This window comes from Callithrix jacchus, chromosome 11 (genome assembly GCF_049354715.1).
Source record: "Callithrix jacchus isolate 240 chromosome 11, calJac240_pri, whole genome shotgun sequence".
Classification (NCBI taxonomy): Eukaryota; Metazoa; Chordata; class Mammalia; order Primates; family Cebidae; genus Callithrix; species Callithrix jacchus.
Window position 1 is genome coordinate 1,205,535 of NC_133512.1, and position 26,337 is coordinate 1,231,871.

General features: G+C 41.0%; 1 protein-coding gene across 21 annotated transcripts in view; it reads right to left on the bottom strand.

Annotated features, from left to right (window-relative positions):
* The window catches only part of PDE1C (phosphodiesterase 1C), a 689,353-nt gene that overhangs the window by 317,005 nt on the left and 346,011 nt on the right, over window positions 1-26,337 (bottom strand). For 14 of the 21 annotated variants that reach the window (XM_078342145.1, XM_078342149.1, XM_078342153.1 and 11 more), the window contains one exon: window positions 19,673-19,699. The exons of 4 other annotated variants lie outside the window; for them this stretch is intronic. In XM_078342145.1, the coding sequence (XP_078198271.1) occupies window positions 19,673-19,699 (27 nt within the window). Of the gene's footprint in view, window positions 6,526-19,672; window positions 19,700-26,337 lie in introns of those variants that run through there. 3 more of the 21 variants (XM_078342154.1, XM_035253119.3, XM_078342155.1) reach the window with 2 other exon arrangements.

Genomic DNA, 26,337 nt, shown 5'->3' on the forward strand with positions numbered 1-26,337 from the left:
GTTATTGGACCCCCCCAGTCATATTTGGCTTCAAATGCACAAAAAATCTAAACAGGAATTAACCAAATGTCCAAATTACCCACATCAAAATGAATTTAATCAGTATAGATAAAAACTTTAATGCAAACACTAAGTAATAATCCCACCTTTGTCATTATATCCCAATACCTCCAAAATTAAATACAGAGGCAAGGTAGCATAAAAGTTAAGAGATTGGGGCCAAAAGTCAAATTGGCTTCAACTGAACCAAGCCCCATTATTTCCTGATCTTGGAAAGTTGCTTATGATTCTCTAAGACTCAGTTTTCTCAGCCATAAAATGGAGGCAATAATATTATAGCACCTATTTCAGAGGATTTAATAAAAATTAAATAAGTATATAATGCATTTAGCCCAGTGCCAGGAACATAATTATTATCATGCATCTTCAAGTAATATTATGGCTATTTTTATTATTACAATCATACTTTACTATTTAAAGGCAAAGTTTAATTTCTCCTCAGCATAGTGACAGAGCAGGAGCATTGCCATCTTGGACAGGCACCACCATTTTAAAGCTCCCCTTGATCAAAAACCGCCTAGGAGGTTGCGGTGAGCTGAGATCGTGTCATTGCACTCCGGCCTGGGTAACAAGAGTGAAACTCCATCTCAAAAAAAAAAAAAAAACCACCTAAATCCAACCCAAAGGACATCAGCCTAATGGCTAATGTCAGCATGACCATAAACCACAAATGACATCTCCAACCAGAAACACTCCAATCCTAAGATAAACCCCTCCCCAACCAGAGATATGCCAGTCCCAAGATAACCTCCCCTTCAACCAGACATTCTAACCCCGCAATAAACTTCTCCTCCACACAGAAACAGTCCTAGCCTGTGATAAGCACTCCCACCACAAACTCTTCAATGTTCTGAGTCTGTATGACAGAGTCCTCCTGACCAAAATTGGCCAGAAGCCCCTCTCAGGTTTATTCTCTAAAATAAACCTATCTTTGATTGTTGAGCTGCTTTTCATGTTTCTTTCCTCTTTAACTCTTATGTCTAGCTTGTTTGGTTGTTTGTTTTGCAATCAATACCAATGGTATAAATTTAAAAGGAGGATAGTAAACAAATTCTATTTTGTGATCAATGTTTGTTGTAAATGATTTACATGGTGATTGTCCCAAACTAAATTTCCCAGGGAATTTGCCGTTTTCTTGGAGGGAGAGAGCAACCCAATTCTTTGACCACTAAATGAGTTGCCAAAAGCCAGAAAATCTATGCATCTGAGAGTTTTTATCTTGGGAGACCCAGGAGCTTGAAATCCTAGCAGTATGAATCATCTCTGTCCAAGTATATAGAGTCTATTAGAAGAGGGTAGCTCTTGCCTCTGACGGCAATGGACACCAGCTGCTGCTGAGAAACCAGGAAAGGTAATCCCATGTTTCAGCTCCAATGCACCTGGTCAACTGTGAAATCTGACTTGAAGGGAAAGAAATTACATCTTGACCCCCTTTGGTAATGAACAAGAAGGACAGCCTGGCTTGCGAAGGAAACACCAGAGTGGGGCCAGCTCAGAGAAAATGTGGCCAATGTAGCAGTGAAATCATGCTCTTTAAGTGTCAGGTCAGCCTCACAGTTACCATACTTTTTCTAAACACAGGTTTCTCCATTCAAAAATTGTGTGCTTCAAAAATGACTTTTTCTCCTATAAATGGAATTCCTTTGTCTGAGAACCACATATGCAAGAAACAAGGACAAAGGAAGAGCAATCTAAAGTACCAGGTCAGCTACATTCATTCATTCACCTGCCCCACCATACACATCCTACAGGTTTACTATGGTAACAATAGGCGTATGGATGAGGCAACAGGGAAGTACAGAGGAACAAAGTGCTTAGAGGGAATTGTATAGCTTAAATGCTCATATTAGAAAAGATGAAAGGCTTAAAATCAATGCTGTTTCACCTTAAGGAATTAGAAAATGAAGAGCAAAATTAAACCCAAAGTAAGTAGAAGAAAGAAAATAACACAAAAGTAGAGTACAATAACACAGTAACAGAAAAAGTTAACAAGGACCGAAGATTTTTTAAAACATTAATATAAGTAATAAGTAGCAAGATTGATCAAGAAATAATAAGAGAAGGGACAAATTACTAATGTCAGGAATGAAAAAGAGATATCAGTGCAGATCTTACAGATGTTAAAAAGATGGCAAGCAACATTATGTCAGTGAATTTCACAACTTAGATGAAATGAACAAATTCCTTGAGAAAACACAACTTAACCAAGAACAACTCAACAAGACATAGAAACTCTGAACAGCCCTATATCTAATAAGGCAGAGGTTACCCACGTGCAGCGCCAGCAGAATGGCAGCATCCGCAACCCCTGGAAACTTTTTGAAATGCATATCCACAGGTCTCACTGTGACCTACCAGATCACAACTTTAGAGTGGGTGGGGGTGGGTGTCTCAGCAATTTGTATTTTAACAGATCTTGCTGGTGATTCTGATACCATTTGAGAACTGTTGGAATACTATCTTCCCACAAAGAAAGCCAGATCTAGATGGTTTCATTGATGTTTTCTATCAATCATGTAAGAAAGAAATCATACCAGCCTTTACAAAAACTGAAAAAAAGGAGCAATCGCATCTCATCATTTACTGTCAATCTCTACTCTTCTACGAAAGATGTAGGAGAGTCTTTATTTTCCCTCTGATTTTTATTTTAAAGTGATTCCTAGTTTCTTTGATTTTTATTTTAAAGTGATTCCTAGTTTCTTTGAAGTGAGCCATTCTGACAGACAAGTGGTCCACGTAGCCCAAATGGCCACACTGCTTAGCTGTCTTCTGTCTTTTGCTCGCAGCCCTTAGGGGAGTGATAATCTAGTTCACTACAAGGTAACTAAGGCAGGGAGCTGCAGCTCACCCACAAGGATACCCACAGCGTAGTGGTCCTTCCCTGCTCTTGCATACAAACCTCACTCAAGCCAGAGCAGGGACTGGGACTCAGATAACAAAAGCAGTGTTAATGAACTATCTACTTATAGTATTCCTTCTAAATAAAATACCCGTACCACCTTTCCAAATCTGGCTGTTTGTTCTTACTCATCTTTAAACTTCAGGTGTCATCTACAGAAGGACTTTTCTGAACCCCTAAACTAAGCAGAGATAACTAAACCTTGACATCTTTATCCAAGAACTTCATATTGAAATTCTCTCTGTACTGCTGTCAAGGAGCTGGTACTGAAATGACCTGTCTGGGCCCTGTATCTCTCCTATCATGTCATCACAGTGCTTGACCATTAATTGCATAGTTCTACTCAGTAAACCTGTAGTGAAACGAAGAGTCTGAGAGTGGAGTCAGATACCTGAAAATTTACATCCATAAATAAGATACGCTCAACTCAAAACTTTCAGTATGACTAATTTTAAAAAATACTTTCAATTTGTTCAATCTCTCAGTAGTGTTATTAACGCCAACCACATGGACTGACTTTCATTTTGCAAATCTCACCTACCCTTTTTTAAATCTATGGGAGACATGTAAGGTCCCTGCCCACAGATCCATGCATTGCAGAACATACTGGAAGATAAATACAGGGGCCAAAAGAATCACAGTAGCAGGTGACATCCAGACTCTTAGGATAGAGGGGTTGGATTCCTTGTTTTAGACTCTTTGTGTAGACCTGAACTTTGCCTTCACAGCCCTGTGGATCCTCCTGAAGCACGAGGCGACATATTCTCCCACCTCTGCCCATTGTAGGACCCATTCCAATGAATCCTCCAATAAATGAGACCCTGAAGAATTAGTCTTCTGTACAAGCAGAATACGTGCCTGAGGGAGGTCAAGCTTTATAGAGTTAATTATGATGAAGGATGACATTCTGTGGCCATTAATTTTTGCTGGGAGGGAGAGCACTATATTAACAGCCAGTATATATATCTAGAATTGGGCCATATAGCATATGCACATTGTCTCATCTACTCTTTACAACAACCCTTTGAATTAGGTACTGCTAGTAACACCCGCCCTGAGAATAAGCTTAACTGTCTGAAAAATCCCAGAGTTAAGAAGGGGTGGGAACTGGATTGAAATTTAGGTCTCTCAGACCCCAAAATCCCTGCTCTGAATGCTAGTGGTACGTTGCCTTGTTTACAGACGTCTAGATAATTATGCTCCTACAAGGTCCACACAAGCCAATGGCAAAAGTCAGTCACTGATATCAAAGAAGGGGGATCATCTACCCCACCAATCTGAAGACAAAAAGCACCCTTTAAACATGATTCATTTTCAACACAAGAGACTAATTTAGGGAATTTTTTTTTCTATTCAAAATAATGATGCTAAATGGGAAGCAATTTAAGCTTTACAATGGCTTCATCAGAACCTCATCTGTCAAATCCCAAAATCATGCTCCCGGAACATATTTCTCAATAGAGTGAATCAGCAGGAAAGAAAAGCAGATGTAAAGCAAACAGGTGAAAATATGAAATTAGCAGTGACTGTGCTCATGGGCCACCACCATCAGCACCCCCATCATTATCCTCAACACCAGGATTATATTGTTATTGTTAAGTACCTTCCTTCCCAAAGAATAGCCTTATGTCCTCTGAAGGAATGGGGCTTCTGTTTACCCAGCAAACAGGTACTATCTGCATTACAATAAGAGTTAATTCACTTTCTCTCTTGATGATGGGTCACGAGTGAGTGATGGTGATTAGTAAAGATAGTACTATTACAAACAACAGAGTATACTTGTAGTTACTAAAATTATCCAAAAAATCATGACAAAATTATCAAAGACGTAGGACTATGAACGTGGTATGACAGCAGAAGGATGATTGCACATCTCACAGTCCACATTGCTCACGTCAGGTTCTCACATGCTTTAATTGCTGTGCTAATTCTGAGAACTTCTGATTATGATCTAATGGTGGAAGGCATCTGAATGATTAAAGAACTGATTATAGAAAAGTCAACACAAAGTCCTCCATTTATGTATGTGCCAGAGTGCAACAGGACAACGGGGATGACCCTGTCCCCTAGTGGCGGAGCACTGCAATTCACAAACTTGTAGCAGGAAGGAACCTGCCTCCATTTCTAGGGTTACTTGTGTTGTCACGTGTGCTCAGTGGGAATCTATTCCACTTATATTGTGATTTGCTTTGTACCTACTAATTTTCACTGAAATCACTATTATAATTTACTCTCTCTACTCCCACAATAAGGAATGGAACTTCATTTCCCAGTAAATTTATTTTGTTTTATTGCCTCCTAGGTAACAACGTACAATAATATCAGTGTTTCATTTAAGATCTGTGATCTTGTGCTTTTCAGGACTAGTAAAATATAATAGCACGTGGAACTTGTGATTTCGAATTTGTTTCAGGATAGAGTATACTGTATTTATATAAGCCAAGCAATATTAACCCTTCCAGACAACTTTAAAATCTCTTCTCTTTCAAAAAATGATTAAAAGTACTTCTAAAAATTTTCCTTGTAAAATGTAAATGTATCTAATATACCTATAAAATTGTGTCAGCTACATTTATGAAACGTAATTCATAAATCTACTACATAAAGTCAAATAGTAACATTGATAACAATTACTAAAATGTTCTTTATACTTATTAAAGCCAGAATATATACTTAATGCTTTTAATCTTTATCTCATTTAACCCTTACAACAAACCCATAAGGTAGGCATGTTATTCTCTTTTTAAAGAAAAAGGTAAAGCTTAGAACTATGTCCCTCAACCCTTGGCATTCTAAGATTTTGGATAATCCTTCATTGTTGTGAAAATATTCCATGTATTTAGACGATTTAGTAGCATCCATGGTCTCTATTCGCTAGATACCAGTGATATACCCCATACCCAGAAGTGACAACCAAAAAATGTCTGTAGACATTGCCAAATATCCTCTTAGGGCCAATTCAGCCAAATCACCCCCAATGGAGAACCACTGGCTTAGAGAAATAAAGTCGCTTGCTAAAGGTCATATGCTTAGAAAATAATTGATCAGAAGTCAGACATTCTGACACAAGAATGTATTCTCTCAATTAATGAAATACAGTGCTGTTTATGATAGTTTAAGGAACATAAATTTTCCTCCAAAATAGAAAAGTAAACATGAAGACAAACCATACATGCCTTTCTGTAGAAAGATATTCCATGGCCACACCAGACTGTGCCCTTCCAAACTTTTCTTAACTAATGTCCATGTCCCAATGCCTATTGCCCTTATGTAGCTTGATCTCCTGCCTCACCTACCCCAATCTTCTTTAAGTCCTATTCCATGTGCCCCAAAAGACAGTCACAAAGTATTTAAGGTTGATTCCATCCTATAGTAAATAAGATTCAGCCTCTGCCTCACAGAGTCCCTGAAGAACAGGACCTGTCTGTTTCCTACCATTTCCTTAGATGACCCAAGACTTCCATCCGTACCATCTCAAAGTGCAAGTCTCTGCACCATGGTCACTGAATTCTGGTGCTGAAGTCCCAAGCCTTCAGTGACTAAGCACTTTCCATGCAACAAAGACTTTCTATCTGCCTCACATAGACTATTTCATTCCAGGCTCACAAGCACCCTACGAAGCAAATACTATTTCCGTTTACCAAAAGAAACAGATTCCAGCAGGCAGGGGAAACTCACCCAAGCATTTCACCAGGTTCATGCCAGGACTCAGATTTCAACCCAAGTATGGACAACTCCAAAGCCCTGCTCTGTATCCCAATCACTACACTCTTCCAATTTCATGGCAGGGCAAAGACTACAGACATACCTTTCCAAAGCATGTTCTCATCTTGCCATACCCCCTCCAGCTTGCTTAGAAATCAATCAGTCCAGTCCCCTCTCCTTGAGATCCCAAATTCATGGGAATAAACAAAGCAGGGCTGAGTGTGATTTCACTTGTGAAACAGAAAAGGGAAAAATTCAGGCAGTGACCTCACAAACTTTGAAAAGGCAGTATCATGTTAAATCAGAGGACAGAAAAATACAGAACACGTTTTCTCTTATCTGATTCTATTTTTGTTATTTACTTTTTATGCATAAAGAGTTATGTATTCATGTATGACTGATCACATTGCTTCAAAGCACTTTAAGCTGTTAAGTACAAAAATAGACGATTTTGAAAAAAAGAACCTGGTGGTGGAGGTGAGGATTTTTCCCTTTCAATCACATTATTTAAATATAGCTTGTTGTTTTTTTTGTTAAGTCTTCATTAAACTTTCCAGAGAGCTTCAACTTTTAGGTTAAGGCCAAATACAAAAATTTTCAAACATAAAATTTCTGAGGAGAAAAGAACAATCGGCAGAGCAGGGAAATGAACTACCAAAGGCGGATCTCTTTGACGCTTTGACTTCATTCAGCTTTAAGCTGCTTCATTTGGAGAACAACAAAAAAGAGGGGCTCCACAGCTATAAAAATCTATAAAGCCAGGCCGGGCACAGTGGCTCACACCTGTAATCCCAGCACTTTGAGAAGCCCAGGTGGGCAGATCACTTGAGGTCAGGAGTTTGAGATCAGCCTGGACAACATGGTGAAACACCATCTCTATTAAAAGTACAAAAATTAGCTGGGCATGGTGGTGTGCACCTGTAGTCCCAGCTACTCGGGAAGCTGAGGCAGGAGGATCACTTGAACCTGGTAGGCAGAGGTTGCAGTGAGCCGAGATCACACCATTGCACTCCAGCCTGGGTGACAGAGCAAGACTCAATCCAAAAAAACAAACAAACCAAAGTATAAAGCCAAAGGGATAGAAAGAATTCAAGATGCTTTCAGTATCTGAAAGGCCTGTTTTTACACCCTGGCCCTACCATTTGTCTGCTTTGTGACCTAGGTCAAGTTCTTTTCCGTGAGTTCCTCTTCTATAAAACAGGATCATTGTGAAGATCAAATAAGAAAATGCATGTCAAGCACGTGGCACACAGTAGAGACAGAAGAGATTTTGGTCAGAAGGGGGCCTTTGGACATACCGATGTGTTTGCCAAAGTTCGTGCTTTCGCAATACTTTTAATGTCCCATGATTGCTTCTTATCAATTAGGTGAATTTAGAAGTACTGTAAACAAGGCGAATCTGGCTAGGAACCAAAGGACAATCAGCATGGGGCACAGACCATGTTACCTGCCCAGTGATCTCTGCGCTAATTCTGTTCCTTTAGGGTGATTTGGTTAAAGAGCACAGAGTGCCTGGCCTCACTGCACATGCTGTTCAGTGACCTGGGCTTCCTCCTGGAAGGACCTCAGTAACTGAAATTAGAGAATATTGTTGTTGAGCCAAAGACCACATTCGTTCTCAGATTCAGTCTCATCTCTTTACAGACAAGGACGCTAAGACCAGAGAGGAGCGATTCGGCACAGCTAAGTAAGTGACAGAACCCAAACGTGATTCTTAATCTTACCTATATACCAATGGTTCTCAACTACAGGCGATTTTGACATCCAGGGGACACTTTTGGTTGTCACAACTAGGAGAAGTTGGGATGCTACGGGCATCTAGTGGGCAGAGGCCAGGGATACTGCCAAACACCCTATAATGCGCAGGACAGCCCCTACAGCAAAAACGTCAATAGTACCATGGTTAAGAAACAATGGTCTGTTTCACTGGATCAGTGTCTCAAGGAAGTCCAAAATCTGCCTTTGAAGCTGAACTTGGCCCCAGCATGCAGCCTTCACCAATGACTGACTCGACCCTGTCAGTTGCCTCTTAGTATGGAGAGCCACTGGGATTGGGAAGCATTTAGAGATTTGTCTCCTCCGGTAACTTAAATCCGGACATAGCTTCTGAAGCACTTTGATATACCTGGGCATAAGTGCTATTGACAATCCTGAAATGCACCTAGGTCTTAATTAGGCAATCTAAGAAACCTGTTCTCAAAAACATTTTGGCAACACACCACGGAACAGCCAAATGATGCACAACCACATAGTTATCAAATATTCAGAATGATGCACCCTGAGCAACACCTGATACCGTACTAAGCACCTCCAGGATTAATGGCTTGAGCAGAGGGAACACAGAGATTGAGGCACTGATTAGAGCTGGAATACTCTCCGTATTTCCACCCAAAGCTTGAGTTCCATATTGCAGGGACTAAAAAAGGAAAAGAAAGGCAGAGTCAATGATTCAAGCAGTTACGTACTTACTGGTTCTTGCCATGCACGCCATCTGTCTTGCTGACCTCATAGGCCTCTACACTAGCCAATGTGAGGGTCAAATGTGAGTCTGCATGTGGGAGTATGCAGTGAACTGCAAAGCCATTTGAAAGTATGAGTCACGAGTCACAATCTGAGCATATTTACCCACCCTTCCCCCTGGTAACTATGACGTTAGTTCTGACCCATGATAGAAATATACAAATGATCCCAATCTGATGTATTCATAAATTCAATGCACATTTAATAAACTCCTGTCATGCCCAATGCTTTGGGGAGCATATTCCTCACTCACAAAAGAATCAGTGATGCCACAAGGAATGACACACACCCAACTAACTCTTACACATGGAATTAGAGAAGCAGGAACATTTTTTTTAGGTGGAAATACCTAAGAAGTTTCCATTGAAGAGGATGGACTTTGAATTGAATCTTGGAGAAAAGATGGGATTTCAACAGATAAAAATGAGAACATTTAACATGCTAGAAAGAATATAAAAGAAGAAAGGATCATTTTTTAAAAAAAAAAAAAACATCAGGCAAATACGACAGTAAGGAATTCAGCTTGACTGGAACTTAGGGTGAATGGAAGGAGGTAACAGACAAGGCAGCAAAGTTGAAGTGGAAGCAAGTGTAGGGAGCCTTAAAATCCAAGACAAGAAGACAAGCATTTAATGGCCAACAGGAAGCCAATGGAGATTTGCTGTTATTTTTCAAACATAGAGGGCACAATCAGAGGAGCTGTGGAGAAATTAATCAGACATAGGTATGCAGCATGGAGGAGATGAAGAAGGCAGAGTAAGGAGAGAGATTAAGGAGGCTACTCAATACTCCAAGAGACAGGTGATGGGGCTGGACCAAGATCACGGGAGGAAAAGTAATATGAAAGAAAAGCATTCGATCTGTTAGAGACCTGCTACTCATTGGCAGAGAGGAAGAATAAAAAGTTAAAGTTGAAGAAACACACAACAGAAGTTCATACAAAGGGGCTCGGAAGTTTTGTTCCTGGATAAATGGAAGAATGGTAGTAATTATCAGACAGAAGAAAGACAGAAGAGAAAAGGCAAATCAATTGTGCCTAGATGAGCCTCTTGACTCAGACGTGACGACTCAATGCCAAGGTCACCCCTGCTAAAGGTTTCTAGACACACTATCCAGACATGGTGCCTGAGCTATTACACTTACTACATCCCAGCACCCTCTCATCCCATGCCTAGTTCCCAGGCTAAAGCCTCTAAAAAGTCTTTCTGGGCCTAGATCCCTACACCTGTGCCCCCACCTCCAGTCTCCTGCGGAGACATTAGCAGGGTTAAGTGAATGACTGAGTGATGGCTGCCTGTACTGTGAACTTGGATCAAAACTATGTAGACCCTTCATCACTCCCCATCCCCCACCCTCAGCCACGTTTTACCTGAAATTGTGTGTCTGTTGGCCCTTTCTCACTTTAATTGCCCTCGAACTTACCCTTGCAGGTGAAGTTTCAGCATCCATCTCTGACTGGGGCTCTAACTAAACCACTGTGGCTGCTATGAAATCACCGATTCAGGGTGGCAATCTTGGAATGTAAACCGGACAAATTCTCACGGCTGATGTACTTGTGCTTAACATTTTGAGAATTTATTAGTCATCACAAAATACAGGAAAATATTTTTAAAGGGATTTATCTCTTGAAGATCCTCTTGTCTCTCATGTTACCACTTAGGTTCTGAAAATCGATATTACTAAGTAAGTAGGAGGATGCAGGACTGGTTGTGCGTTAAGTGTGTGGAAATGTATGGTTTGATTTATCCCACGTCACCTCTGTTCACTTTCCCAAGTCATTTAGTTACCACTTGTAATTGCAAAGCCAGACAACAGTCCACCAACTCTATTTCTTTTTTTTTTTTTTGAGACGGAGTTTCGCTCTTGTTACCCAGGCTGGAGTGCAATGGTGCAATGTTGGCTCACCGCGACCTCCGCCTCCTGGGTTCAGGCAATTCTCCTGCCCCAGCCTCCTGAGTAGCTGGGATTACAGGCACGTGCCACCATGCCCAGCTAATTTTTTGTATTTTTAGTGGAGATGGGGTTTCACCTTGTTGACCAGGATGGTCTCGATCTCTTGACCTCGTGATCCACCCGCCTCGGCCTCCCAAAGGGCTGGGATTACAGGCTTGAGCCACTGCGCCCGGCCCACCAACTCTATTTCTAAGGTGCTGAAAGAGCTTCAGAATTAACCAGTGGGCCTTCATATATCCTGGGAAGGAAATGGGGCACAGTTCAGCAGAAGATGTAGCACAAGCCAACCTAGGATACAAGCGCTGAGAAGGCAGCCTCCCACAGGGTGACGCTCACCTTCCCACCCCTCACACGTGACAATCAATTATTACCAGCAAAGGTGGTGGTTGTTGAGGACTTTTCAGGTATGCTGATTCATCAAGGCCGAACACGGGCAAGCCTGAGGGAATCATTTGCTGGATTTAATCAATTACTGGGTTCATCAAATGTGATGACTGAGCCACATCAAAATCCAAGTGAAATAACACATGAGACCCTCATGGAAAAAATAACTCCTGGCTTTGTCTTGCAACAGAGAGAGGTCACGCTATTACCTATATGTACAACATCCATATCAATTATTTGTACATGTATGGATACTGGGCTATCTTCCTCCTAGTGTCCACAATATTTTTGAGCCATTTGCCTTTCTGAAAAAAAAAAAAAGAAAGCCTAAAAATCAGCAAAACATACATTTTTAAAATAACTGAAAACTTGAAGAAAACAAGGAGAAAAGATTCTGGACTATCCTATTATACTTCGATATGCCCATACTTTCAAACACCATGAATAATAAGCAATAACTGTAGGCTCACTTTGTAATCTAGTGACAGAAGAGTACATGATAATGTAAGTATCCTCCCGAGGGACCTGATTGTTCCCAACAACCTTCAATACTTGTATCTATTATAGCACTTACTGCATTTTATTATTATTGCTTTGTTCATCTGAATCTCACCTACGAGCCCGTGTACCTATTATCAGAGGCATTTGTAGATATCTTATTATTTCCAATATTTACTGAACTATATGGCAATATACTGTGATAAGTATTAAATAAACTTTTGTTAAGTTGGAAGATTTTTGTAAAGTACTGTGCATGTGACTATCAATGTAATATGAATATCAAAACCATGAGAGACACCTTTGACTAAAGTCACAGAAATGTGTCTAGATTTAGAAAATGAATAAATCAGACACAGTAAGAGCTATGACTTCCACCTATACTATCTAAACAGTGCTTTGATTAATAACAAACAAAAACGTTCATGCTAATGAAGTTTTTCACTACCTGGTGTGGCTTTTTTTTTTTTTTTAAGAGATGGAGTTTTGCTCTTGTTACCCAGGCTGGAGTGCAATGGCGCGATCTCGGCTCACCGCAACCTCCGCCTCCTGGGTTCAGGCAATTCTCCTGCCTCAGCCTCCTGAGTAGCTGGGATTACAGGCACGCGCCACCATGCCCAGCTAATTTTTTGTATTTTTTTAGTAGAGACGGGGTTTCACCATGTTGACCAGGATGGTCTCGATCTCTTGACCTCGTGATCCACCTGCCTCAGCCTCCCAAAGTGCTGGGATTACAGGCATGAGCCACTGTGCCCGGCCTCCTGGTGTGGCTTTTTAAGCTACAACTTCAACTCCTAAACATTCTGACCAAAGTATTTCCATAAACCAGACACATGAAAATTGGACATGTGTCTATAGAAGTCCCTCAGGTTTGTGGCTATATCTTTTATTTGTGCCTCTGTTTCTTAAGGAGCATCCCATAAGTATTTGATTATTTCTAGGTATTTCTCAAAGGTATAAACTTCTGCAAGCCAGACCTGATAAGTTGAAGGTGAGGCTATATTAAGAGAAACTGGATAAGAAATATATGGGTAAGCAGGTTTACTGTGTAATCCTCTCTAGCCACCAAATTACCATTTTACCACTTCTGCAAATGTCTTCGAATGATTGACCCTCATGAACAAGATTCATTCACGAGGAAAAGAATGATTCCTCTTAATCATATGGATTTAAAACCCAATCCAATAAGGTCTTCTGTGCGAGGAGAAGCTTACCTCCTACCTATTGATTCCCTTGCTAAGCTGTTAGAGAGGGCTTATAACATCACTCTTTCCACTGAAATTCTGGTGTTGGAGGAGATGAGCATATTCTTAACGCTAAGAGTAAGACTCAGTAGAATCACTATCAGACCAAGACATGCCTTGTACTTTATAAAATACTTAAAGACGAGTGCCTCAATGTGCTGTAGTAGGATGACGATCACTTTGAAAGCTGTGGGGTTTTTTTGTTTAACATGGTTTTGATAGGTAAACAAATACAAAGGGAAATAAAATTAAAGTCAGAAAAAAAAGTATTAACAAAGGTAGATTATTTTTGTAACCTGGGCCGTCTTCCCCTCGATGTCCAAATCAAAGATTTTCATTATAATATTTATATCATTTGGTTTTCCTTTATTAAGCCGCCTGCTGTGACTAATCATTAACTGCAGCCAAAGAACTGCAGTTAGAATTAAACTCACCAGTTAAGTCCACAATACTGTGTTTATTCCTAACATGAAAAAGGAATCACAGCTATTCCCAGTCCAAATAAATCATCAAGTAGGCAAGCAAACATTCAAACAGACCAGTACTTGACTGGGGTTGTCAAGATTAAAACCGTCTACCATTCATCAAATGAGGAATCTACCTACTCCAGATCTACAGATCCCCAGGGAAGGTCTCAAGTCAGATTATTCTGAAAAGGGTTGAAGGTTTGCTATGTGGATTGAAGAAAGCTGGAAAGTCTTTAATGCTTCTTTCCTCAAGAGATTTAGTCTATGGCCCATTCTCCTGAATGGGTGGATTCAGTGAGAGCTTGACCAATAAGACACAGCAGAAATGATGCTACGCCCACTTCTGGTCCCAGGCTTGACCAATAAGACACAGCAGAAATGATGCTACGCCCACTTCTGGACCCAGGCTTGACCAATAAGACACAGCAGAAATGATGCTACGCCCACTTCTGGACCCAGGCTTGACCAATAAGACACAGCAGAAATGATGCTACGCCCACTTCTGGACCCAGGCTTGACCAATAAGACACAGCAGAAATGATGCTACGCCCACTTCTGGACCCAGGCTTGACCAATAAGACACAGCAGAAATGATGCTACGCCCACTTCTGGACCCAGGCTTGACCAATAAGACACAGCAGAAATGATGCTACGCCCACTTCTGGACCCAGGCCATAGTTAAGAGACTAGCACCTTTCACTTCTTGTCTCTCAGAACACTTGACCTTGGAATCCAGGCAAGTCCAATTGCCCTGAGACCACCAGGTAGTAAGAAGCCCAAGCCCGATGGCAGCACCCTGAAGGATAAAAGCCATGTGGGCAGAGAGAAAAAAATAGAGAGGAAGAGAACAAGAAAGAAAGAGCACCAAGATTCCTAACATGTGACCCAAGACACATGTTGGAAGTGGAGTCTCCATTTCCAGCAGGCCCACTTGACACCAGGTAGAACAGACTCAAACCAGCCAGCCAAGTCCTTCCCGAATCCCTGACCCGCAGAATTGTGAGCAGAATAAAAGTTATCTTAAGCCCCTCAGTTGAGGATGGTTTGTAATTCAATGACGGAGCAGAAGAACATGGATCTACTTCATATAAAAAAGTGTATCTCATTAAAAATAGAAGAGCTCAAACTGATCCTCTATTAATTCACACGTTAAATGACTTCAATAAAGCTTGTTCAACACGATTGGTTTATTTTCCATTACAGTGACAAAATAAAAAATACAACAGCATTCATGTCAGATATGCAAAAAACACACTTTCAAAACCAAATTGACATTGTAATTTGAAGCTTGACAGGTTTAAGCAGCTCTCTTGTTAAACTTCCTCTCACCTGTCTGAGTATCGCTCCTTAAAATAAAATTGAGGCAACTTTGAAGCACCTGGTTCTCCAGGTTAAGTACATGTGAAAATGATAAATTACTTTTTACTACTGAAGACTACTGTGCCCTCTAATCTGAGTGATTAATATCCTGCTCAGTGGTTCACATGCAATTACTACCGTGAGTCCAACGAACCTGAACAAGACAGAACTGTTTAGCCATCTGTGTAAGCTCGCTATATTTAGAAAAGTACGACAATCTCTAGGAAGCTTTACAATTTTAGATCATTTTCCTCTCCATGACTCGTGCACTCTATGCTGCATATCAAATTATAATACTGCTCCTTTGGACCCAAGTTTGTTCAACCCACTTTATTTTGTTGTTGTTTTGTTTAGTTTTGTTCTAGGCCTTTAGCAGCCTGATGCCGTAATTTTTAGTTTCTGTAGATAGTGATAAGCAAACAGGGATGAGGAAGGCGCTTTAGTGGCCCAACCAGAAACAGGAAGTAAGAACTCATGACTGTATTCCCTCCGCTGGACACCCCTGGAGGAGACCAGGCAGCACAGGAATCTCTGCTATGAGGTAATGCTCCTTAGAAAAGGGAGACTAAAGCGGTCATCTAATAATGTCATTGTTGAAACTTATTGGCAGATTTTAATTGCATTAATGACTTTTTTAACCTGCATGTAATCTGCTTAATTCTATAGTACCCAAGTCCAGTACAATGAAAAGCAAACACAGGTCTTCTAGATTGAATTGTGGGCTTCAAATGCTTGGTGAGCAAAAGGTCTACGCCACCTTATTTCCAAACTCTTCTCAATAAAAAGAATAAATATTCTAGAACATAACAATGGAGTTATGTTATAAGAATGTCCTTAGGCAATACTGTCATTGTGTGAAAATCATCAAGTGTACTTACACAAACCTAGATGGGATAGCCAACTACATGCCTAGGCTGTATGGTATAGCCTATTGTTCCTAGGTTACAAACCTGTACAGCATAATACTGTACTTAGTACTGTGTTATAGTTGTCCACAGTATTAAGTATGTGGGTATGTAAACACAGAAAGGTGACACATTGCACTGTATGGTATAGCCTAGTGTTCCTAGGTTACAAATCTGTACAGCATAATACTGTACTTAGTACTGTGTTAGTACTAAGTATGTGGCTATCTAAACACAGGAAGGTGGCGCATTGCACTGTATGATATAGCCTAGTGTTCCTAGGTTACAAATCTGTACAGCATAATACTGTGCTTAGTACTGTGTTAGTACTAAGTATGTGGCTATCTAAACACAGGAAGGTGGCGCATTGCACTGTATGGTATAGCCTAGTGTTCCTAGGTTACAAATCTCTACAGCATAATACTGTACTTAGTACTGTGTTAGTACTAAGTATGTGGCTATCTAAACACAGGAAGGTGGCGCATTGCACTGTATGGTATAGCCTAGTGTTCCTAGGTTACAAATCTCTACAGCATAATACTGTACTTAGTACTGTGTTAGTACTAAGTATGTGGCTATCTAAACACAGGAAGGTGGCGCATTGCACTGTATGGTATAGCCTAGTGTTCCTAGGTTACAAATCTCTACAGCATAATACTGTACTTAGTACTGTGTTAGTACTAAGTATGTGGCTATCTAAACACAGGAAGGTGGCGCATTGCACTGTATGGTATAGCCTAGTGTTCCTAGGTTACAAATCTCTACAGCATAATACTGTACTTAGTACTGTGTTAGTACTAAGTATGTGGCTATCTAAACACAGGAAGGTGGCGCGTTGCACTGTATGGTATAGCCTAGTGTTCCTAGCTTACAAACCTGTACAGCATAATACTGTACTTAGTACTGTGTTAGTACTAAGTATGTGGCTATCTAAACACAGGAAGGTGGCGCATTGCACTGTATGGTATAGCCTAGTGTTCCTAGGTTACAAACCTGTACAGCATAATACTGTACTTAGTACTGTGTTAGTACTAAGTATGTGGCTAACTAAACACAGGAAGGTGGTGCATTGCACTACAATGTTACTGCAGCTACTATGTCACTAAGCAATAGGAATTTTTTAGCACACTTATAATCTTATGGGACCACCTAACTCAGGAAAAGCCTCCTGACATACGTGAGGTCTACACCCTTAGATAAGCCTAAGATAATATGTTTACTAAAAGTTTATGAAAGCTCTTCCTAAGAAAGCATCCATGAGCAGCTGGACCTTTAGAATCCCAACTTTGATGGAGAGCCATAGCTAAGGTTTAGAGAATAAAGATGGAGGTTGGCAGTAACAAGAGAGATGATGCTGGAGAAATAAAAGAGGTCATGGGAGACCATCTGTGTCATTATTTTCCATTCAGATTTGTGAAAACAAATTACTGTAAAAAACAGAAAGCAGTGTATACAAGATGAATCAATGAATGAACAACGACAGGTGACGGGTATGTTATTTTCCTTGGCTGTAGTAACGATTTCAGTGTTTTATGTATATACACATGAAAACATGTCAACCATTTTAGATATATATAATTTTTTAATTTATTTAACTTTAGGTGCATACAATATCTGGCATTTCTCCCCATGTTATCCCTCCCCACCCTCCCATCCCTCCCTATCCCCCGCTGTCTCTCCCCTACCCCCCAACTGCCCCCAGTGTATGATGCTCCTCTCCCTGAGTCCACATGTTCTCATTGTTCAACACCCACCTATGAATGAGAACATGTGGTGTTTGGCTTTCTGTTCTTGTGTCAGTTTGCTAAGAATGATGGTTTCCAGGAATACAACTAAGGAAGGATGTAAAGGTCCTCTTCAAGGAGAACTACAAACCACTGCTCAATGAAATAAGAGAGGATGCAAGCAGATGGAAAAACATTCCATACTCATGATTAGGAAGAATTAATATCATGAAAATGGCCATACTGCCCAAAGTAATCTATAGATTCAATGCTATCCCCATCAAGCTACCAATGACTTTCTTCACAGAACTGGAAAAAACCACTTTAAACCTCATATGGAATCACAAGAGAGCCTGCATAGCCAAGATGGTCCTAAGCAAAAAGAACAAAGCTGGAGGCATCACACTGCCAGACTTCAAACTATACTACAAGGCTACAGTAATCAAAACAGCATGGTACTGGTACCAAAACAGAGACATAGACCAATGGAACAGAATAGAGGCCTCAGAACAAATACCACACATCTACAACCATCTGATCTTTGACAAACCTGGCAAAAACAAGCAATAGGAAAAGGACTCCATGTTTAATAAATGATGTTGGGAAAACTGGCCAGCCATGTGCAGAAAGCAGAAACTTGACCCCTACCTGTCACCTTACACTAAAATTAATTCCAAATAGATTAAAGATTTAAACATAAAACTTTACACCATAAAAACACTAGAAGAAAACATAGGCAAAACTATCCAGGACATAGGCATAGGCAAGGACTTCATGACTAAAACACCAAAAGCAATGGCAATAAAAACCAAGATAGACAAATGGAATCTAATTAAAATTCAGAGCTTCTGTACAGCAAAAGAAACCATCAGGAGAGCAAATATATATATGTATATATGTGTATATATATGTATATATGTGTATATGTGTGTATATATGTGTATATATATGTATATGTGTGTATATATATGTATATATGTGTGTGTATATATATGTATGTGTATATTTATATATATGTATATATATAATTTTAAAAAAATTTTTTTAAAGATAAACCAATGAAAAAATTCTACCTGGAAGCACAGGACATTTCCTAAGCTCATTTCATTATTCTATTATTAGAGAACTCACCCACCCTCTCCATAGTCACAACTTGTGTGCATGCACAAATATACATGCTGCTGCTCCAAGTCGGCAAACTACATCTATCAAAGGGAACTGTAACGGGGAATGAAAATCGCATATGCACTGAAAAAATGGGCTTCCCACTGGAACTGGGAAGCCATGAACTCACAAACCTGGTAAGTCATTTTTGAACTGTAAATACAGAAGACTTAAGTCCAACATTTAATAGCCACATAGGTCAGGGTCCCTGATCCCTCATGGCTCCTTACACCAACAAGTCTGCAAACAACAGCCCAGAGGCAGCTTAGGCACATGAGGGACGATGATAGATGTCATTGTAATTAAAATTACCCTTTCCACAGTCGAATCAAAAGACTGCCACTGCCCCCCAAAAATTTGTACCTATGCTTTGAGCTCAACAGCATTTTGTCAGCAAATCAGGCAAAGGAGTGTCCGAGACAAAGAATTCAGACACTAAAAGTGTATTTAAAGACTGATTTGTGCTCCCCATCCATAATCCTTCAGCCCCCGCCAGGCCAATCACTCTCTGGTCAAGGTTTTAGGAAAATCACTAGACATCACGGCAGTAACAAGCTTTTGAACCCACAGGATCCACTCTCATGTGAAGGTATCCACCTACTGTGCCTCACTAAATGCCTGCAATCAATTTTTAATTACAGCAGCAGTCGCAGTGGGAGATAAAGCAGGCAACATGCTGAGAAAGAACCAAGAGCCTGTTTATTACAGTTCCGGTCCACCATGAGCCAGACTTGCGAAGAGCTGGGCCACAGATGAATCAACCAAGTGCAGCTCAGAAAGATGCTCTTACCTCTGGGACGTTTTCTTATATTTCCTCCTGTAGGAAAAGAAGCATAAACACGTATCAGAAAAGGGTTGTAGCAGGCAGTGGGTAAGAAAAGGGTTACTTCAGTGGGGATGGGCATGGAGGTCAACACTTCTTACAGAGGTTTCTCTGTGAAGCTTATAGGTTTCAAAGCTTAGTTAAAAGTTTGGGATTGCTGTGTTATATTGTAGTCAGAAGTACAGAACCTAAGTCTTAACAGCAAAAAATAGCATTCCAAGAGCTCAGTGGCTCTGCTCTCATGTCCTTCCCTTTTCCTTTTGAACGCACTGTGGCATTTTAGTTGAGGTCAGGCTTTAAAGACCACAAAATCCAGGTTCAAACCTCAATCCTTCCTTTACCAGGTTCACAGGTTCTTGCAGAGTAAATGAGCACAGGCTTATGAAACATTTATTCTGCCTGGCACATATTAAGTGGGTTAAATGGGGAGTAATTATCAGTTATTTATGTTGTCACTATTTTCACTATTATCCCCAACATCTAGCACTGAGGTCCCTTTATGGGTATGCCTTTTTTAAATGTAAATATGCAATCATGCAGCTACAGTATGAGAACAGACATAAGGTTTTCAAAAAAAGAAGTGAGGAAGGGGACAACGAGAAAGTCTAAAAGCAAACGTTGGAAATAGCATTAGGAACTGTCCCTAGGAAGCAGAAGAGACCCGCTTCTAGCCCACCTCTGCTATTTACAGTCAGTTAGCCCTGGGCAAATCTTGTGCATCAGGCTTCTTAATCTATCACATGAAGCTAGTAACATCTCCTCTGACCATCTCACCTAGGTCAAAATGGCAGACAGGGGGAAAATGGTCATAAAAATTATGTTGTCCCAAGATCCCAATGTTCTTCATGTGCGTGTCAGTTTTTGTAAACTCTGAAAATTGTTAAAAGAGTTTTAATAGGCACAGCACTGGAGAGGATTAGAGGAGGGAAAATGCTGGGAAAAGAACATCCATCACCCTGTGGCATATCCAGGAAGTCCAATGCTTCCCACTTGTCCTTGGTTCCACACCTGCATTTCCATTACAGTCACTGTACCCAGAAAGCAAACCACTGATTCGCTAATGGAGAGCTGTGTACCATATGTTTTTGTGAACTGAAGAGGTTTCAAATTGAGAATCACTATGACCTGTTACAGCTCTGTTAAAATGAAAAGGCACAGGGCAGTGTCAGGCATGTGAAGCAGCATGTAACACAGAACCTACAGTGTGGTCTTGACTAGATACGTACTGATATCTATTTATCTGAAAGGAGACACACCAGAATGACAGCCATGACTTCAGGGTAGTAGTTTAATAAATCACTCCTTTTATTTTTAGTTTTATGAATTTTCCAGATTTTCTTTAAAGCCTAAGCATTATAATAGAAAAAAATGTATTAAAATATGGATATACCTATATCGTCACATATAAAGATATATACAAATAAAGGACTATATAGATATATTTCCGTGTTTCCACTATATCATATATAATTGGGAGGAAGGTTGACTAACAGTGTATTACGTCTTGGCCTTTCAAGCAAACTACCTGTGTTCCAATCTTGGCTCCAGCACTTAGCTTTACAAAGCTGGACTAGTTATTAAATCCCACTGAACCTCAGTTTCTTCGTATCTAAAGTGGGAAGCATCAGAGCACCTCTCTTGAGACCTTGCTTTGAAAAATAAATAGATAATTCACCTGAATGTCACCTCCCCAAGGGCAGGTTCTTTGTGTGGTTGACCTTATACTCTCCCCAAAAGCTGTGACACATGTGCACTGATCACTCACTCTCTCTCACCTGGAACCTGTCACCAGTGACAGCTCACACTTTCCAGGCAGCAGCTAAGGGCAGAGGTTTCACCTTCAGGCACAGTGCACAGTGAGCTGAGGGTGTGACCTGTACCCTTGGACTCATTAGCACGGTAGTCTAATAAACTAATTTAAGGCATACCTGGCAAGAGGAAAAAATAACCCATTGAGAGTATACAGGGACCAAAGGCCAGGGGGCAGTTGGAATGGCAGAAAAAAGGCTTTTATTCAGAAACCCAACTAATCCTATCAGCAGACAGTATCTTCAGAGGTCAGAAGACGATAGGCCTTGCTGTTGGTTCCCACAGAATTTTCCCAGCATTTGCCAAAGAAATATACAAAGGCACTGTTGGGAGTTCTGAAAGAATCAAAGATAAACAAAAATAAGAAAAGCTTCATTTTCAGCATCTACTAGCAATAAGCATTTAATATACATTGCTAATCCTCATAACTCTGTAAGATCCCCTCTCTGAAAGAATGCAAATTCTGAACAGGAAGTTAAGACATGTACCTAAAGTGTTGTTTTAACAACGAATACAAGGGATGGCTCAAGAAAGCTTAGTGAAAGAGGTGGTCTTCACTGGCAGGTGGAATGTCAACAGGGAGGAATATGGAAGTATACAGCAAGCAGGAGCAGAAGGCATGCCTCGTAGCCCCAGACGAGCCCATCACGGAGGGATGCAGAGTGAGGCAGCAGGAGACAAGACTGCTAAGTGCTAAGGACAGAGTTAAGTGGGAAAAGTAGTAAAATTTATATTTTAGAAAAGATGATATCCAGGGGGAGGGTCACCTCTTCTGGGACCCTCTTGTGGGGGGTTTCAGCTTCCACAGCACGCTGAAACCTCTCTGACACCATTCTCCGTGGCACTGCATTGTCTCATGTCTGTGATTTTGCAGAAAGATACAACAGGGCCGTGGAGTGTGACAGACCTGGCTCAAAACCCAACTTCACCCTCACTAGCTGTGAGACCTCAGGCAAGCTCTGTGCTAAATCAAACCTTCATTTCCGCATCTATAAAATGGCTGGGATGATCTCAGATGAGATAATGTATTACATGTGCCATGTAGTGCGCTGCCACATAAGAGGCATTATAAGATTTTTAGTCCCCTTGGTCCCTAGTTTTGAGCTTCTCGAGGTGAGAGGTCTGTCATATGGATCTCCATATCTATCCCAAGGGCATGCACATTAACTGGCACATGGTTGCACACAACAAGTATCTACTGGTTAAATAAATGAATGGTTTGCAACTGCCATCCATACACATCAAAAGATGGAGTGTGCATCTGGTAGACCCAAAGAAAGACCAGCAGCCTGACATTCTGTCCAACTCACCTTCCTGACACTCCCCACCTTCACAGATACAGTCCTAGCTTTAGACATTGCAAAGTTTTGCTCTCCCATCTCCTCCCATTTAGACATAGCCCCCAAATCAATCCAAATGGTGTCATCTCACAATGGAGTTTGGAGGTGAGCTCTGAAAGCAGAAGAGAAAATGCAACTCATAGAAATTACTCAAGATCCAGCTCTCAGATTATTTTGAATGGGCAAGATTGGTGAGGCCTGTCTGAGCCTGACTCATTCCTCAGTTCTCAACTGAAACATCACTTCCAAAGACCTTTGAGGGCCTCCCACACCAGGTAGCACCCGTTCTGTGTGTCCCACGGCAGCTGGAGCTCATCCACAGCATTGCACTTATGACTGCGCGTGCTCATGGTCTGCTATGCTTATCTGACATCCGGGAGCATTTCTTCCTTGCCTAACACGTAGCGCCTGGTAAGTGGCAACTGCCTAACGTGTTGTTGAATTCATGATTGCATTTCCCCAAAAACTGATAAAAAGTGCTTTGTTATTCTTTGTCCTTCTATTAAGCAATGATTTATAATGAGCCGTGAGGACATCCACCACAGCTGTACTTTCCTACACACAGGAGGAAAGCAACGAGAAGGGTGGGGAGCTCACAGCTGTTGAGCACCTCCTCTATTTCTTTCCTATACACAAGTTAAGTCACTTAGAAGTCCTACGAACGCTGAGAGTTTCTACCCACTTTCCACTTGACAGAAGTGAGTCTCAGAGAGGTTAAGTAACTTGCCCCAGAACACAGAACCTTAAAGTGGCTGAGACAGACAGCATTCGGAAGCCTTCACAGAAAGTTAAGGAATTTATACAAAGAAGGCAAGAGATTCCACCAAGAAATTTCGACCCGAGACAAAAACAAAACGAAATTAATAACAATAAAACATTCTGGGTTCTGTCCACCCAAATGCAGGAAATGAGCTGGAAAAGAAACCCAGTTTATTCTTGACCTTCTATTTTTAAGAAATTCAACAGAATTCCTGACTCACATTCTGAAAGACAAAGGAAAGCTTTTTGGGTTTTTTTGGTTTTTGTTTTGTTTTCGAGAGGGAGTCTCACTCTGTCGCCAGGCTGTAGTGCAGTGGCGCAATCTCGGCTCACAGCAACCTGGAAGCAATTCTCCTGCCTCAGCCTCCTAAGTAGCTGGGATTACAGGCGCCCACCACCATGTCTGGCTTATTTTTCGTATTTTTAGTAGAGACAGGATTTCACCATGTTGGCCAGGCTGGTCTTGAACGCCTGACCTTAAGTGATCCACCTGCCTCAGCCTCTCAAAGTGCTGGGATTACAGGCATGAGCCACCATGCCCAGCCTGTTTTTAAATTTTAATTTAAATTTATAATATTTTGAAAATTTTAACAACACAGTATGAATCTCAAGATTTCATGTAGCTAGATTGAGCTGATGTAGAAAGTGGAGAATGACAAGGAGCTGTTGTGTTCTGGGACCTGGCAAAGTTGGCAGGGTGGGAGAAGGAGAGGCCAGCGTCACGCTGGGAGAGAAGGCAGCGCATCTTCACGAGGCCAGGCTGAGGACACAACCTCAAAGGTCTAGAGTGGCACTTTGCAAAGTCTGTTCTCTGGAATGGGCTCTACCGTTCTCTCTCTCTCTCTCTCTCTCTCTCTCTCTCTCTCTCTCTCACACACACACACACACACACACACACACGCTTTATCTGTTTGTTGCTTCTGTTTTTCTAAGGAAGGCATTACTGCATTACTGCTTAATATCACTTGTCTGAGCTTAAATCCCTTGTGGAACTTACTGTGTCCAACAGGCTGCATGATCTTTAGCAACTTGTATCATTTCTCCAAACACCAGTTTCCTCACCTGTAAGGTCTGAGTAACAGCAGTGCCTGCTTCACAGGGTGATGTGAGAGTTAAATGCAATGATGAATGCAGGGCGTTCAGCATAGTGCTGGGCATACTGGAATCGCTCAAGAAGAAGTCAGCTACTGTACTAAAAACAGCAGTATTGCATAAAAATGGTATCATAATTCAGTAAGTTTTCAAATCTTACTTGATAAAAAATATTTCACTGATTATAAAAGCCACAAAAAGAGGTTGAATATTGCTTTTCTAGAATGGAAAAACTGAATATTCCCGATTCTCTTTATATTGGAACACTTGAACCACAAAAAAAGCAGGTGCTAATCTCAGTTCTGCTTAGAGGAGGATGAGCTGAAACACAGCCAGCTTTTCCCATGCCTAAGGGGCCCTGAGCCTGCCTGTACACCCTGGCACCCACCCCAGCAATGTCCCACTTAACCTAGCAGAGCCACACGCTCCCCACAAATGTCACAGCTGAGCCATTGCCCAGAAAGCAGGAAAAAAAAAAAAAAGCAAGTAAAACTGGGTACTTATCAACTGGATATTATAATCAACCTTAGAAATGGCTAAAATTATGTTTCAAAAAAAGTCCTTTTATCAATAACTCCCTAAAAACTGAGCCCAGTGGCTTGCTTACACCGCATCCTTATGCATTCTCGGGAAGTTGTATCTCAATGCAGAGATCTCATCTGCTATGACTAGAATTATTGATTAACCCATACTTAGCTCTTACGCAAATTAAAAGACCACTAGTCTTCACTGAAAATCAATGTCTATTTACATCCAGAATGTTTCAATGGAACTGCGGATTAACCAAGAAGTATCAAACATTGTGTATGTGTATGTGTGTGCGTGCACATGTGCCCAACAGGGGAAGTGAGCCCAAAAACCCCCGCTCAAGGCTTCAGTCTGCTTATAGCCAGCTGGTCACATCCTGACAGGCAGATTCAGAGACAGGAGCATCATCAAAGGGCAAAGAGCACAGGCCTCCAGGATTTAAACAGGTTCCCCAGAGCCCTCCTCGGCAGTGTCATAAAGCAGAAGCTTCTAGACCCTGAACTTCATTTTTCATCTCCCACCCTTAGGGGGATAAAGAATGAAACTAAGCAAGCGTAAGGGGCGATTCTGCCCAGAGTCAGGGGCAGAGTAAAGACCAGCAAGGAAACAGTGAGGTGGGGGCAAGGATGCTTTTAAGGGTTTTTATTTGCTTTTTGATGGCTAGGAGTTCCCAGAGTACTGGGCACACCTGCAGTCAAATGTAAGTATCAAGTACTCCAAAGTCAAACAGATGATTTGGAAATTGTTTCTAATAGCCTGGATAAGTGAGAGTCGATTAAACATTGATGCTACATTATGAAGCGCCTGGCAGTCTTTCACTTTTTTAAAGTGAGTATCTTTGAGCAAGAGCCATATGGGTGCTGCAATAATGAGGTTTATAAATAGGCTTAATATTCTAACAAGCTGGCTTTGAAAAACCAAAACTTGTGCTGTTTCTAAGTTGACAGAAAGATACCTCCCAGTCGGGCACAAGATTTCCTGGTATGGGAAGCTGGATATGGAACAACTGCATACACACAACGCGAATTCCAGCTCTGCCTTCGGTGTTCTCCAGGGTTTCTGGGTAACAATGACTCACTCTTCTCCAAGTCCTATCCTGTCTCC